The sequence below is a fragment of the Falco cherrug genome, chromosome 6, assembly GCF_023634085.1.
Source record: "Falco cherrug isolate bFalChe1 chromosome 6, bFalChe1.pri, whole genome shotgun sequence".
NCBI classification, from domain to species: domain Eukaryota; kingdom Metazoa; phylum Chordata; class Aves; order Falconiformes; family Falconidae; genus Falco; species Falco cherrug.
In genome coordinates this window covers 7304070-7321782 of record NC_073702.1, presented here as the reverse complement: position 1 = coordinate 7321782, position 17713 = coordinate 7304070, and the positions used below count along the sequence as shown (strand labels likewise).

Below are 17713 nucleotides of genomic sequence, written 5' to 3'. Positions count from 1 at the left end.
AAAGTATAGAGACTATACGGGGGGGGGGGGGGGGGGAATATAGACTATAGGGAAGCCTATGTTTTGTTCCATATTTCTCATATTGAAGTCATTCATTCTTAAGGGCGGAATAAAAATAATTCTAACCAGATGTCTGGTGCACCGTTTTTGCATTAATAAAATTGACTCAGCTGTAAAACAACTTTCGTCTTGATCTACACCAGCAATTTCCACCCATCAATGCCCAACAAGGTTTCCAAATGGAATACGATAGATGCAGGAAAACCAGCTACAGAGTATCATTGACATCGACTGGGCTGCAAACAGGATTTGAGCTCAGTGTAAGTAACACGGAGTGCAGGGCAAGGAGTGGCCAGAAGCTGTGAAAATTCTATTAGTTGTCTAAATATGTGGACCTCCGCCTGTACACAGGCATCTGAGAATTTCAGCAAAAGAGTTTAAAATGCATGCACCTCCACCCCTCATTTTATTCTCTTGCCTGCCAAAAACATCACTACAAAGGCACTTTTCAAACACAGATCTAGAAGGTGGTGCCAGCCCCTCAAACATTTACAATTTCAGACAGCAAGAAGCAGATTATACAGATATATATAGGCAACTACATGAGGAAAATAGACTGCTAAATGTAATTTTGACCAGATAGCCAGAGCGAATACTTACCATCTCCCCAGCCACATCTTTTCCAGCTGATAAGATGAAAGTTTCCTTAATTTTAGCAAGTTAATTGAGACTATACTGAAGTACTGGAACAGAACTCATTCCACAATTCCACCAAAGTCTACGAACTTGACAATTTTGGCTCAAGTCTGTGCATACTATTGCATTCAAGCTGGAATTTGCATTTTTCCTTAATTTTAACAAAAATGAGAAACCTGATGCTACATTTCAGACCACAATTCTGTGATACGGCAGTATGTGGCTATCACAGAATCACAGCATGGTCAGGGTGGGAAGGGACCTCCAGAGATCATCTCATCCAGCCCCCTGCTAAAGCAGCTTCACCTACAGCAGGTCGCACAGTCACGTCCAGGCAGGTTTTGAATGTCTGCAGAGAAGGAGACCCCACAGCCTCTCTGGGCAGCCTGTCCCAGTGCTCTGCCACCATCAAAATGAAGTTCTTCCTCATATTCAGGTGGAACCTCTTGTGTTGCCGTTTGTGCCTGTTGCCCCTTGTCCTGTCCTGGGCACCACTGCAAGGAGCCTGGCCCCGTCCTCTGGACACTCGCCCTTAAGGTATCTGTAGACATTGACCAGATCCCCTCCCAGTCTTCTCCTCTCCAGGCTACACAGCCCCGTCTCTCTCAGCCTTTCCTCACAAGGGAGATGCTCCAGTCCCCTCACCATCTTCATAGCCCCCCGCTGGGCCCTCTCCAGCAGTTCCCTGTCTCCCGTGAACTGGGGAGCCCAGGACTGGACACAGCACTCCAGGTGTGGCCTCACCAGGGCAGAGCAGAGGGGGACGATAACCTCCCTCAAAACCTCCCTCGACCTGCTGGCCACGCTGCTCCTAATCCCCCCCAGCGTCCCATGGGCCTTCTTGGCCACCAGGACACACAGCTGGCTCGTGGGCAGCTTGCTGGCTATGCCAGTCCCACCACCGAAGCTCCTCTACTGGTCCTCGGAGAACCACCACAAGAGCTGGCAGGCAGACGGGCCATTTTTCCTTTCCAGCTGCAAGAGGAGCGCTTCCACCCGAGGGTCCCGGAGGAAGCCGCAAAAGGCTGTTTTGTGGTCGGGGCTGACTGAGCTGCTCTGCCTCACTGGGCACCAGCTCCTCTTGGCTCACCCATGATTACAAGGGATTTCCAGAGATTTATCCTCTTCTACAGATTTTCTTACATGACCAAAATACAGAGTTTTTAAATTAAGAGTGTTATGTCTGGATGTGCTTATACGGGCCTTAAGTGTTCTCCTAGAGCGATTAGCACGGAAATGCTGTGATATGGGTACCTGGTTGCCTCTGCGGGTAAAACGTGAAATCCTCAGCCTCAAGAGAATGTCGCAATAGTAACAATTTTTGGCATATTCATGCTCGAATCATTCCACTGTCGATACAGATTTTGAAGTCGGCCATCTCCCAGCACCCCAGCAGATGTCCCCACAGCCTACACGCACGGTTTCGATACATCTCATTTTAAAGAAGGAATTTTCCTTAGTATTTTCAGGGGGAAAATATGAAGTTTTCTTTTTAGTCATCAAAGAAAAAAAAAAGCATTTATGGCTTCCAGGCCAAAAGCTTCTTGCTAGGAGCAACTCTAAATATTATAATAACAGTAACTTTTCATTCTAAATGACTAAATGAAATCGAGATGCTCGATGGAGCCCGACTTGGAGGCAGGTTCCCTGGGGAGCCGGGAATGGGTGCCACGGGCCACCATCCGATCCCACGTTGCTGCTGCAGCTGGTTCCTTAAAAGCTTATCAGGCTGCTATTGAGGAAGCCAGTTTTTGATCTAGCCTTAACATCCAGCCTCCAGGAGACTGCCCTGGGCTACCAAGAAAAAAAAATCACCTCTAAGAGCTATGACCAGGTCATTCTTCAGGTTGCAGCACGCTGGTAGCTCTAAGTGCCTCCAGGATCTGCAGATCTGGGCAGATTTCTCCAGACAGGTGACCTCCGATTTTTTTCCACAGTGCATAACAGCTAAGAGCCCAGGCTGATATCTTAGTGAAGAAAAATGTTGATATTCTTTCGTTTCCATTTTTAATCAAAACACATAACCAAAGTCCTGCATGAACCAGTTATTTCTTTATACAGTTCTACACTTCATTGGCTTTTGAGGAGGTATTTTAATATTTTAAAAAGTAAGATCATGGCGGAGCTGTTAAAACACTTATTGATGCAACACCAAGGATTCAAAGCCCCATTTCCTACTGACATTGACGATCATCTCTCATTTAATTAGCTGCAAAGGTGTACTCAAACCGTAAGCTGCAACCCTTTCCAGGCAACTGGCTAGTGCTAGCCAGATGGGTCAGCTTAGGCCAGATTCCCTTCTGTCCCATCTTAATTTCTATCTGCCCTTAATTTTACACAGGGCATTCTACCATTCCAAAAACCAAAACCAACAACAAAAAAAAAACACACCAAAAAACCAACCCAAACGCAAATCCCAAACAATTTTACATTTATTTCTTTTTTCAGCTTTGGTCTGAATTAGCTTGATCCCATTAGTCAGAATGAATCACATCTCCAAGTAAATATTTTTCTAGTATATTAACTAAGAAAGAAATACTAAATTCTGTGGTTTAGCAAAAATAACAACAGCTATCTACACAGGGATTATTGCTTATAAAATAAATTATATGGTTAGGGTTTTTTTAATATATATTTTTAAATATACTGTCAGAAATGTATTTTAATTGTTAATTCAGTGATATTAAAGGAGATAACACAAGACCTCCCTAAGAACTGTGTCAGAGATTTCAAGGCCAGCCAGTTGATTTGATTACAAAACTCCAATAATTTACAGTACAGTGCTTTAGATAGTATTTTTTGTCCCCAAATTGGCAAATTCTTAAGTTCTGCTCTCCACAAAGTAGAGGAGCAGCAGCAAGAGCATGGCTAGCTTTCCTCCATGCCCTGCCAACAGGACAAGCAAGGACTTGGAAGAAGGAAGAAACAATTCAGTTTCGTGCATGCTTAACCTCAGAGTAAGGGGTTGCCAGTCCGTTTAGTACAAGCTTCCAGACATCCGCCCCTGAATGCCTATAGGCGGAACAAGAAATCATGGAGGCTTTGTCAGTCAGCAGAGAGAAGAGGATGAGCCAAAGTGTAAAATCTCAATTCTGCATTTGTGTGGTTTTCTGTCTTATCTCCCTCCTGACACTGGAAAGATGCAAAGCGGATGGACCTGTCAGTGCAGAGCTGCTCTGACTAAAAGATCTTCCAAAAGTGCAGAGCCCATCTTCTGATGTTTCATTTCCAGCCCTGCCTTTTGTACTCTATCTGCTGCTAGGAAATGAGCTGTAGAGGATCAACACAAAGCAGCATAAATCAGACTCTGGTCTGGTCTGCTTGCACCTCCATAATCCTAAAATACTAACAGCATACAGCTCACTGATGTTTCCCTTCTTCTACTAGGAAAAGGAAAAAATTTAAATACTACATACTAAGAAAGAATTTGAATAAGCTCTGGGGTTCTGTGTATGAAGCTCTGAGTCTTTTAAGCAGAAACATCATCTTCAATAACATTCATATTTGTCTTCTAAGTCCACTGTCTCGCTCTTTCAACATTATTAAAAATTCATTTGTTCATGAAAAGGGCTCAGAAAAATCGGCAATCTAAAGACATGCCCCTTTCAGTACCCCAAGCCTCAATACAGACTCACTGTTTCAGTGAAGGATGTCAACGCTTGCCATGCAGGGGAGGAATTTTTCCAGGGTTTCCTACTAAAGGAGGTTATTGCACCGTTGTTCAAACAGCAGTATGAAGACTCAACTAGGCCAGACAGCAGCTGTCTTAAGTTGTAATATGTTTTCTATGATATATAACAAGCACCTCTCCTACATAAAACGACACTCCCCAAATCCAAAAAGAAAGTCTTTCATACTGAAATCCACTGATTAACTAGGAGTTGACGTGGTACCTATGCAGCTGTTCAGAGGGGAATATACAAACTCGATTAGAAGGAGAAAGGTAAAGTTAGAAAAAGAGGCCGTATATCCTTCTTGGTTTAACTTCCCAAACGTTTCAGCACCACAAGAAACAAATAAAAAAAAGCACCAACATTTCGTTATATGTTTTTGCAATCCTATCTATTCGTATAGTATTTCCTTATCTTTTATAGAATAAGTAATTTCCTAGGGGTATTACAGTAAGTACGCTGAATTAAAAAACAAACAAACAAACAAACAAAAACCCCAAAAAACCACACCGCCACCACCACCTCTCCCTCCCCCCCGCATACTAAACTTCCAGGAAGACAACCATGGCATCTTTAATAGATACTCAGGCTGCCTGAATAAACTATATAATACCCCTTCACTAGAAAGCTGAAGAATATTAAAAACATTCAAAAAAAGTATTAAACCTTAAGTCCAAAGACTCAGTGAAAATGTCAGAAATCACTTTGGAGGGGAGAAGTATTGCCTCTGTCACAGTATCATTTTGTACCAAGAAACCTATGGGATATTTTGGATTTGAACAAAAGAGAACAAAGCAACCTGAAAACAGATACATTGCTATATTAGAAGTCACCATGGTATCTCAGATGGAAAGTAATATGAGCTAAATTCTTTATTAGCAAATGAGTAACAATGCAGACTGTGTTAAGTCAGCAGATGAAGTACAGAGATAAAGTAACAATAGTAGCATTCTCTGATGGTGACATTATGTATGAAAGATCAGGCTATCCTAAAATGTCTATACACCCTAATGGATGGGAGTCATTTGTATTATATATTATTACTAGAAACAGAAAAACAGAGTCACTTGGACACCAGGACCTTTTAATTCAAGGAGAAAAAGGAAGTAAACAGGGCTCAGTAGTTTATAGTTTTATGAAAAACTGCTTGTATTTTGGATTTGAACTGAAAGCAGTTCTTAGTTTTAGGGAGGGTTCTTAAGCTTTTAGTTTCAGAGGCTGATCAGCAGCAGAAGAAGCAAAGACGACACTGGGATCAGGCTTTAAGCAAATGTACATCAGACTTTCCACAGAAAGTTACTCATATCATCACGTTATAGAACCAAATGGAGGCTCAGATAACAAACAAAATTGACCCATCAATAAAACCCTGAGAAAATTCATATAAAACAGCTGTAAAAACAGGAGACCAGGCTGCACAGCATATATGTATGTGGGATATTACAAAACAGGCAAATCTTACAAATACCACCAACATGAAGTCTAAACGCCATGGCCTGTTTGAGCTGGTCCTGCCGGGGCTGCCCACGAACCAGGGCTGAGGAGCAGAGCAGTCTTATGTCAGTGAGGAGAGAGAGACAGGACTGAGAGCTCTCCAAGATTTGCCCTTCCCATCAGCTGGGAGGCAGCTGAGAATAAGCCAGAGCACCCTGATGACTGCACTGTCCCACATTAGAGGCAGTGCTGGCACTCATCCCGTCTCACAACCAGGGAGGCACAATTCTATTTATATAAACACTTGCCTCCATTCAACTGTGTCAACTGCAGCTTATTTAAACAAGAGAACAGAGATCAGTAGAGAGACAAATTAATACATTCATCTCAGGTTCTTAAATACTGAAGACATGAGAACCACAGATGACATGAGAACTGTAGACCAAACAGCAAAGCAGTCCATTAGCAAGCAGAGCATTTCCAACTGCGAATGATTTGGTTCTGCTTGCGTTTTGCCTGTGAGCTCCCTATTGCAGTGTTAGGAGCAAACCAGACAAAAAAGTAGTTGTTAAAGCATCAGGGAAGAAGGGTGGAGAAAAGAATGTGGTTAAGAGTCATGGGAGAAGGTGGTGAAACCTCTCCTGACAAGGAGATGACCTCTACACGGCTTCTTACCTCTTGCATCACAAGTAAATACATGGTCTAAAGGCTGTTGAGGAGCCATCCGGAGGGCTCTAGGCAGGCACTAGGCAGACAGCGCTGGGAGCTGAGGGACCTGCCCGGGGAGTCCCACACAAGCGTGAAAGGGAAGGGACAGGAGAGGCACAGAGAGCGTGCTAGGAGGGGACAGGCCAGGCCTCCCACCCTAGCCAGAACTCCAGGAGAGTTTTGGTTATGAAGATCTGCAAAACGTGGGGGGAAAAAAAAATAAAATAAAAAGGTGGAGGTATGGGCATGGATTTACTGGTCAGGGTGTTACTTAAGCCCAAGGGCTTGCAGGTGACAGGCACTCCTGTGCTGCTACCTCCTGTGTACATTTTGGTTTAGGAACTGAAAAGCAGAGACATGCAAGCCCTTCCAAATCCCCACACCAAGGCCTTAATTGTAACGTGACTGTGCCTCGGGATCAGTCCCATCACCTAACACCTAAAGGTGAAGAGAGCAGATTAAAACCAGATAAGGCAACTTGGGCACAGAAGTAATAAATAGTTTGTTGCCAACTGTATGAAAAAGACATACTTTTGAGGAGATAATATCCTAATGGTTGGCAGTAAAACAGATGATTTAGGTAAGAAATGTAATTCTGGTGTTGACTTTAAAACACAGGTAGAAGATTAGGGCTGTTTAAGTCATGTAAAATTTATAAGATACCCTTTCCATGTAAATAAGCTCACATGGTTAACAGGTAGGACAAAATTTACAAATACAATTAGTTCAAGAAGGTAAGATCTGAAAAATAGAGCAAGTCAGGAACCTACAGACCATGAGAAACAAAACGAAGCAAAACAGTCAAATAATTTCAGTAACAGAGCATGAGCAAGAGAAATCATAAACCATCCAAATTAGGTCACCATATCATCAGTACATCTAATGCACATGGTGTCAAAGAGGAAACAGTTACATGCTAACAAATTTAACACCCCAATTTTTGGTGGTTTCTCTTTCAGAGAAAATAGTGTGAGCATTCCTTGAGCACACCCCACCTTTTGCCTTGTCTTCATTTGTTTACATGCATTACTGATGGAGTATAAGTAATGCCACAAGTGTTCAAAGACAAATTAATGTGTTTCCTTTCTGCAAAACTTATACTTCATATAGAACACGATAAATGCAAGATGAAACCAGCGCGGATTACTTCCCCAGACATCAGAATAACTGAGAAAATAAACAAGGATTGCTTCATTGGGATATTACATGAGTAAAATAAGGCAGAAACTGCTTTAAGTGATTGTGGCGCCTTGGAGATACCCAAAACACTGCATCTTTTCTAAGATGTAAATCAGTTTTTTGGCTTAAAAAGTCCTAGCCAGTTGTAGTCAGCCAGAAATGAACTGATCAAGTAAAGAGTCAGAATAATTGACTGTTGATAAAAAGAAAGCCAGAAATAAGTAACAGTTAGCAGAAGAGTCAGACAAAAGGTTAAGTGGTATATAAAAGTCAACACTAAAACCATTATAAAATTAGTATCTAGAATGATATCCAAACTTTTTTTTAAAGTGTTATTGCTAAAATATATTAAAAAATTCAGTTACAATCAGACACTCTGGATGAGGTTTAGTTCAATATTAAGGTACTTGATTGTGAGCTCTAAAGGCTCTTTCACATGTTAGATGACTCTGGTGACCATAATGGGAGTGACCACATCTTTATGGCACTGAAATTCTGGTATCAGTCCCAAATGTCCCCCTTTCTCTTTCACCATTCTCTAAACAAAGATTGAACTACGTATGTATCCAGCTTTAACCAAACCATGAACTTTAATCAGGGTCATATCCACACCTAGTTAATTGGTTGTGAGTATCTTTTCCAAACAAGATTGCCAAGGGTATTCAAATGGGGCAAAGAAGAGGGAAAGTGAAAAATAAAATAAAATAAAATAAAATAAATTAAAGTATTATCTACAGGATTACCTGAGTATCTCTATTCTAAATAGTTAGGACCACAGAAATTTTTAACTTTGGGGTCTATTTCAGTCCTCCTCTTAGAAAGATCAATATTCTGAGGCCTTCAACTCAACAGATAATCTCACGCTTGCCATTCAGTCTGGGCTTCATTCAGATGATCTGAACAGGGGACAAGATCACACATCTAATGGACATTTAAAATACAAATCACTTGATTAGACACAAGTATTAGTGTGCTGATCTAGAAAGCACAGATTACTAAACTGTAAAAAGCAACATTGCTCCATGTTGACATATTTAAAATTAAAGATGACGTTCATCCCTATGTGAGGCAATTTCACTTGTCACTGGAGGTTATGTGGGACACAAGAGTCTAATGCTGTCTTGCAAATCACTACAAGAGAAGCTTGTTTGGCAGCCCAGGAACACTCCCATCAGCCTGTCCCTCCTCAGCAGAGAAGCATCCATCCTTAGCAGAGGGCAGGGGATTTCTACCGAGTCCCTTTAAATATTAAAAAAGTCTTATTATTTGCATCATATTCCTAGGCAGCTCCAAGAAGCATCTCGCCTATCACCCTACCCTGTTCTTGGTATTGCCAAGAAAGAAGCAGCAGCAGCTGCAGCACATTACTGTAACGCGCAGACAACGGTGAACCTCATGAATATCCCAATATTGTTTATTATTTCCTACCTCTTCCCACACAATATAACTTACTGTCTTTGAAGTTCATGGGTGAAGATTTTGCCACTAATATAGCTAAGCATGACACTATGGCAGCTTCAAAGCAGACAAAAAATGTGTTCACCACACATCACACATTTATGTATATTTGTGTGATTAATAGAAAAAAAATGGGAACATTGAGAACATGGGAAAGAAAAGGAATGTGGGAGACATTACCCATCACCTGTGTTCATATAGATAAATATCTATTCAGCAGTCGGAGAGAATGTGACAGAATTCAGAAATTCAGAATTAAAGATGAGTTCCAACTGCTTATGCATATTCTTCAAGTACACAAGAGTGCAAAAGCAACTTTAAAAGTGTCTTTTAATTAAACATTAAACTTCCATGTGATTGCACTGGGAGACTTAAGACAGGCATTTCAAGAGGAGTGATATCTGTTTCAAAAAGTCATACAGCTGAAGTGGCAAAATTCCAATGATATTATGATCTGCAAACCTTCCTCAGACACTTTTGGAGAAAAAATAGTTTCAAAAGGTGAAAGCATACTGAACAAATGAAAAAAAACAACCCAAGAACAATAACCCCAAACCAATATGAACATTATAAGGTCTCTAAAAGGAAGTAGAGAACACAACTACAGACAGCATAACAAACAGCCTTCATCACCAGCTCTTTCACCACAACATAGCAGAAAAGTTGGTCATCAGACTTGGTTTAATGAAAAAGATGGTTCCCGGGGGGCAGCAGCGGAGAGAATTAACAGGAAAATGAAAACACAGCTGCACTTGAACTAAAACTAAATAGCCACAAAGGAAAAATCTGCTACAAAAGCCTGATAAGTGACTTCGTGGCAGCTTTGGGGGGGCAGGGGAAGAAGGAAAAGGTGGAAACTGTTTGCAGTTAGATCAACAGAAGTTCCAGGGCTATTTTTCTTTGGTTTGCACTGGTTGAAATACTACAGAAAGTAGATGAAAGAAGAAACAATGTTTAAATATATAATCATGTATTGCAAAATTAACGATCAAAGGACAGCATTGAATAAAAATTATGTAAAAATTGGTTTAGTTGGACAAAGTAATCGCTGAGTCTTCAGAGAGTCTGTTATTTCTCATACTGCTAAAGCAACAGATCAGAATATTTCTAGGACTATATAGGTCTTCCTGCTTCAAGTAAAACTTTTGATCAAGCAGGTTTTGGTGAGGCAAATTTTAAGGGACTCTGAACAGATTTCCATTGATACACCTCCTTAGTCACAAGAGAGAGAAGTCAGTTTTGTTTAAGCAAAAGTCAGTTACCTGGCGATCTATGCTGTAGCTTAGCAAATCTTATCCTTGCAATAACGAAAAGGTTTCCCTCCCTTTCTACAGTTTTCTTACAAGTCTTCCTCATTTTACTTCGCTTACCTAACTTCTAAGGGTTTGGAAGGTCCTTCAAGTCTTGCAGCACTTTCCTGCAAGCAACTAAAGCCAAAATAATTTAAGTGGACCTAAAGAACAGCATTCTCTCTTAGGCCAGAAAAAGGAACCAGGACTAGCCTAGTTACTTACTTTATATATATGACTTCCCAGCAATTAAATCACAAGCTTCAAGAGGCTTATGTTGTATTTTCTTTCTTTAGCAAAGGGGCATTTTTTTATTTTTTCTTTTTTTTAGGGGAAAACAGCTGCAGAGAAAGCCAAGAGAGGGCTTGCAGAACCCTAGACCAAGGACGGGTTTCCTTATGCCCAGCTCAGGCCTTGCACTGAAGTATCTCCAGCTTCTAGGTCCTGCAGGTTTTCTACTCAAACACAGCACAGCAGTAAGCACCCACCCATTCTCAAGACCCCCAGGAGAGCCGGACGGGAAAAGTGGTGCTCCCAGTTCTTCCAGGAACACCAGCAACAGCGTGAAATGTGCACTATTGGCTCCCATTGCTTGCGTCAACATTTGGCCGCAGATTCAGCCCTAGTCTATCTCAGACAGCTGTTATGTCTGGCTATCACAAACAGTTCACAAATATACTCTAGGTAGGACATGAAATTCAGTGAACTACTTTTTGGACAAAACCCAAATCAAAGCCCCACCAAGAAGAATAAGCAGAGGAAAGGAACTTAGAGGCTGCGTGAGACGCTGGTTGGTTTTGGCACTGCTTGAGAGCGCTGCAGCTAGAAGGTGGTGAGGAAAGTATACAGTCACCAAGTCACTAAAAATTTAGAAACTGTGAAAGGAACGACTCGCTGCGTACCAAAAGCAACAACCCGGCTTCTCAGCTGACTAGCAAATTAGCAGTAAGAGGTGTAAAAGAAGCAGGAAGAAGAAACGAGCAGAAGAGAAGCAAGGCTGGATAACCACTCTGGCTGGACAGACATGCAGCTGAGACCTGTTTTACTGCTTCATGGCTGAGAAGTTCCCGCGCTTCTGCCCCTTTGCTTCCTTAACACCATCAGGAGGTGATTTTAGTTCAATTGTATTATTTGATAATCCCAACCTCTATGGTGGAGGAAACTGCAACACACCATTCTTCTTAGGCAACCTCTAGGTTTCAACACCCACAGAAGATACAGAGGCCTTCAGTCACGTGTCTTTGGATGCAAAAGCACATTAAATTAGATGAAACCCAAAAGGATTAAAAACACTAATTAAAACAAACAACAACAAAAAAAAATCAGAAAAAAAACCCTGTGTCTTTTATAGTAGCAAATACCAGCATTCTTCTGTACCTGATCAGGCTACTTTTGTGCTTTCTGGCATGGGATGTCCAAGATGACCTCAGTAATACTCTCCCATTTCAATATCTATGATCTTAGCATTTTCCCTTTAAACAGTACAAGTGAAAGGTGTTGTGGTGCTGTTCAATAAACCAACACTGATTCTGACTGCAGAATGCATGCTCCTGATGCAAATGTGTGTGAAATACAAAAGAACTTAAACATTAGATAGCTAAAGAACACTGTGCATAAGTGCAGTACCAACAAAGACCATAAACACCGCTAATCAACAGGAAAAGTGAAAAAGCAAGGCCAGCTGTCCTCTCCACCATTTCTTTAAAGTAGCTCACAAACTATTAAATACATAACCACCTTTTAAAACATACCAGTTTCTTTATTCTGGCGCATAGAAATCATATGTTTCTTTATTTTGGCACATGGAAGGAATGAGGTAAGGGTGACTGCTGAAGCCTCTCAGCAGATTCAAATTCTGACCAGTGTCGATAGCACTGCAGACCACAACATCTGCAACATGAGCTATATCACTGTGCATAGAAGATATTTCATGCCACATATCTCAGTGCTTGCAGAAGGATGACATGCTTGCGATCCTAATAATGTATCTATACATCTTTGTGCAAGACTGTACTAACAAATAATCGTCACGTTAACACAGGAAATACTAAACCCACAAGCTGAGCATTTATTTCCTTACATGTTTTTTCATGAACTGCAGAAAGATACCCTTCATTATGTCTTCATCCCTAACAGAAATAGAGAAGGAACTCCAAGCGTAATAACGCGCCCCCCGCCCCCAGCAGCATGGGAGTCTGTCATTCATTTAATACACATTAGAAAAGAAAAACAGCTTGCTATGTCAGGAGAGATAAATTGTAGTTGCTTTCACAGAAAATACCTTCTTGCCTTTATCTACACACTGCAAATAACTATCATGACATTTAAAAGAATGAGAAAATTGCATTACCTTTACTATTAATCCCTTGGAGTCAACCATCCATATCCTTTTGATAGCTGCATCTTTAGATATCCCTTCCTTTTCCATAGCCATAACAATAAGGTTTGCTATCCCCAGCGCAGCCTGAAGGAAAGAGAAGAAAAGTAGCATATAAAACCAAAAATGAAAGAAAACCCCTGCTTATTTCTTTCCTTTACCCACTATTTTAGGAAAATTTCTTGATTTTATTTAAAAGTGGATTTTTTTTTTTTCATAAACTCTAACGAACTGTTGCTACCATTTGGTAATTAGAAACAATAATGTAGCTAAATAATATAGACAAATCTTAAATCATATAGATTAAGTCATAGTATAGATAAAACTTAAGATAGCATTTACAGTGTGGAGAGCATTATAAATGTTTAAACTCTAATGAAAAATGCTAACACTGACATTTATTCCATGTAATAATCTCAGAATATATTAAACATTTTTTCTTCTGTGAAATATTTTGTTCATTAGGGTTTTTTGGTAATTTAAACTAAAGGAAATCACACTCTGCATACCAGAAAGCAAGATGCAATCCTAGAAGTTTTCTTGCTCTTATCTTTTTCTAAAATGTCCATCAAGAAGGTAAGCCTCCTTTTACCTACTGTTCATGTGTCTTGTAAGTCTAAACTTGGCTGTGCTCCCAGTGAAAGCAGGGGCAAGAAAAATTCACTTATCAATATTTTGCTGAAACATGTATCATTCTTACTGGATTTTGTAATATTTCATCCAACAGATCAAATGTCATACAGATACAGATTTAAAAACAGGCAACAAAATGAGCCAACAGACCACTCAGTATTTCTGAGTACCAACTCACATGCATATTTATGGGGTTGATTCTGTTTCATGTTCTTTTTCAGTTTCAACAAGAATCAAATGAGATTCCACTTTAGTTAACAAATAAAGTTTTATTACGAATGAGTTCCCATGGCAGGGATGATATCTACCATTACACGCCTTTGCAGCAACAGGCACACTGACAATACTAATGAAAAAAAACAAACGTTGGACTCCGTGGATTCATCTGCCTGTTGAACATGGAGCAAAACCAGGGGAAGGAACTTCAGAGAGACAGACAGTCTTTATGTACAAAGCCATTGACGTGCCAGACACGGATGCAAGTTGTTCTGAAAACTACAGACCTGATCTCAGTACCAAATACTGAATCAAATTAAAGATATTTGGACAAAGCTGGATTAGTATTTTGCGCCTACTGGGGTGTTTGGTGAACATGAATATTTTTCAGAAGCCCGCATGGGGCTGTAGACTTCATAAAAGAGATGACAGCTAGCCACACTGTAGGTAATTACAACCTTCACTTGTGTGTCAGTGGCTTAGAAAATTACACTGAAAAATTGGTATAAAAAAATAACGTGCATAAAAATCTTCAGAAATTGATAATCTCAACATGCAGAATACTGAAAAACTATATTTAATGACAGGAAAAATGAAAGGAGCACTACTTCTTACTAAATAACACTGACCTTGGTAAATACATTTTATTTCATTTCTCTTTGGTGGCTTGATACGTTTCCTCATCTTTCCAAAAAATTTGGTTTGTTTATATTGACAGCAATTAAGTAATTTATAGCTGAAGAGCTAAAACCTGAAGTTTTGATAAGAGAACAGAGCTCCGCAAAATGTCTTATGAAAAAGGCTTGACCAGATGATCAGAGGTTTTTTTGTAAGTTTACATTTAAATTAAGAACCAACTTTCAGCAGGTGTTAGTGATCATTCTACTTATTTAATCTTCTTGTTAACTGGGTATATGTAACTTGATTAAATATTAAGAAAAATCTTCATAGTACAGTTTTTCCTGATGTATAAGAACACATACCTCTCCAGCTCCCTGGAACAACACTGTGTGATCTGATAACCTGTTCTTGGTGATACGCAGAGCTGCAAGAAGACCTGCGACAGCCACAGATGCAGTTCCTGAAATAAAAAAAACACGAATATATTTGGTTATTCTGGAAATAATTACAAAACATTGTATTTTAAATAATTCCACAGCATCTTTCACCTAAAAGATACAAGTATTTATGGCAGTAACAAAAAGTTCAGTGCAGTTGTTCTATTTTATTCTTATGTAAGTTAAATGCAACTGGGGATATCTTCAGAGTAACATTAAGTAAAATATGATTGATCGATTCTACTGGATGGCCATAATGGGTGGGACATTTGAACTATTAAAAAAAATTTTGGTTATGACCCTTTTCAGAAGGAAAAGGTGTGAGAGCCCAGACAGAAGTATTTTGAAGGACTCCAGATACTGAAAATTAAAATCCTGGTCTAATTTCTTGAATAGATATACTTCAAATACATTAAAATACAAGAGTAAAATAAAACTTTATTTCTCATGGGGATGTTGTCAGAGTAGAAGAGCAAACTGTGAACATTTACAGAGAGGCTAAGCTAGCTGAAAGAGTAAGTCCAGCTTATTTAAGACACCAACTACCCTACTGCCTCTGAAAGCCCTCAGGACTCAAGTTCACTGTGAAATGGGTTCCAGCATACTAGCACCTAAAACACTGGAAGTACCTTTTAACTCTGTCTTTCAGTTATGCCACAGTGGGGGAAAAGGCAGGGGGGGTGGAACCAGATGATCTTTAAGGTCCTTTGCAACCCAAACCACTCTATGGTCCTATGATTTAGTTTTATGATTTAGCCTGTGGAGGCCTTTCTTCTCCAAATCAGAACCACAAAGGTTAAGATACTTGTCTGCCTTTGAATGGAAAGATTTTGGTCCTCATCAGGAGAAACACCTATTAATAAAAAGTAGGGCAAAAAAGTAGAGCAAAAGAGGGATCTCAAGCAGGCGTCTAACTCAAACCTGTTCCCAATGGCAGGATCAACCATACATCTGTGATTTCTGGCAGACCTTTGCCTAACTTGTTCCTACCATCTTCTTTTGAACACTCCTATGATCTCCTCAGCAAGCTATTCCAGCACTTCAATATATTTTTTGTACAAAACTTCAAATCTAAATGTTTTTTGGGTGTTTTCCCTCTTCTGTTTTGGCCTCCTGTTTCCTACCACTGGAAAACCCGTTCTTTTCCCTTTGCAACAAGATGTATATTATCTACATCTTGTTATAATGTCATACCGATACAGATTAAAAAACAAGCAACAAAATGAGCCAACAGACCACTCAGTATTTCTGAGTACCAACTCATGCATATTTATGGGGTTGATTCTGTTTCATGTTCTTTTTCAGTTTCAACGAGAATCAAATGAGATTCCACTTCTTTAGTTAGCAAATAAAGTTTTATTACGAATGAGTTCCCATGGCAGGGATGATATCTACCATTACACGCCTTTGCAGCAACAGGCACACTGACAATACTAATGAAAAAAAAAAAACATGTTAGACTGTGGATTCATCTGCCTGTTGAACATGGAGCAAAACCAGGGGAAGGCACTTCAGAGAGTTAATGGTGGCTAATGATGTCCAACCTGCTTTCCTTATGTGAAACAATCCCATATCTTCCACTTTTTTTCAGAAAGTCATGTTTTCTAAAACACTTAGCACTTATTTCTCTCTTCTGGACTTTATCCATTTGTTTCTTAACTTTCTTGAATTGCAGCACCCAAATCTATACACAACACTGCAGCTTAATCATTAGCACTGCTGAGTCTAGCTGTCAGCTTCTGTCAGGCTGAAGTATTTAGCAACCAGGACCTGATATCTGGCTCTTCTGATCCAAAGACCAGTTAACTCCTCCCCAGAAAAGCCTACTGGAGGGGGGAAGGCCTTCCTCCATGGATTACTGACTTCAGGTAACAAGCTTGTATTTTTCACGAATGATCATTGTCACTAAAGCCCAGGCACAAGGTGGACTGAAAAAAGACAGTCAAGAGTCCTTATTCCTGCAAGGAACTTGGATCCACTAAATACCAGGGGAAAAAAACCTAAGAAAGTGCATCAGTTTTCAACAAGTTCACAGAACCCATAAAGACATCCTGTGGATGGGGAATATGGCAGTGTGGCAGATCATGCCAGCAGAAAATTTGTGCTCCATGTGTCTTACTAGAGGAGATTCCCAAGAACCAATAGCAGGCAGCACTGGTTTCATCAGGACTGAAAAAAATGTTTCAGCCACTAACAACTAGGTACTGAAAGTGGAAAAATGGGTTTCGACAGTCTCTGAAGATTAATGATGACTATTTGATTTGGAGAGAGTTGAACAACAGGGAGAAAAACACAGGCCCTAAGATGTCCCCCTTGTTCAGTTCTGGAAGTAAGAACCAAATTCTTCCTTCTCCAGGCAGCAGCTGCCATTGACTAACCCAAGGAAACCAAAGATGAAGCCATAAATGATTTTGAGAAACCCACAAGAACTTGCAGGAAGGACATCTGCTGCTCCCGTTCCTGATCACCGCAGCCCTAACTGCAACTGTCTACAAGCCACCCAGTGGCTCTTGAGAGGAGATTCCACATTGCTACGAATTTTTCCTTCAGAAAAAGTGTGAAATAGGTACGGCCGGCCCCCCAGAAGACTTGACCCAGACTATGCACATCGGACATTTGCCCTCAACATGCAGCTCCCCTGAAGGATGTACTTTCGCTATTCACAAAGTCTACTTTCATAAGCCAGGCAAAGTTTAAAGCTGAGGTAACAGTAATCATTACATTAACCTCAAGGACATGCTCAAAATAGGTATTTAGATTGCAGGTACACAGACCATTAAGTTTCACACACATGTAGCTAAGGAACTAAAAGAATGGAAATAGTAAGCAGCCTGGTACTGGGTAAACCTCTCCTTAAAAGACATCATTTCGGTCTTGAAGGCTGGGCTTGAAACTGTGGTTTATAGGTAGGATCATCTGAATTTCATGAATAGTCACTTTTAAAAAAATAAATAGTAAACCTTAGTAAAATTTAAAAACACATATTAGAGTTAG

At 40.2% G+C, this 17713-nt stretch overlaps 1 protein-coding gene across 1 annotated transcript in view; it reads right to left on the bottom strand.

Annotated features, from left to right (window-relative positions):
• ME1 (malic enzyme 1) overlaps positions 1-17713 on the bottom strand; it is a 185174-nt gene that overhangs the window by 15775 nt on the left and 151686 nt on the right. The window contains exons 8-9 of the mRNA XM_055714270.1: positions 14645-14742; positions 12786-12899 (exon numbers count right to left, since the gene is read on the bottom strand). Of these exons, the coding sequence (XP_055570245.1) occupies positions 12786-12899; positions 14645-14742 (212 nt within the window). The remainder of the gene's footprint in view (positions 1-12785; positions 12900-14644; positions 14743-17713) is intronic.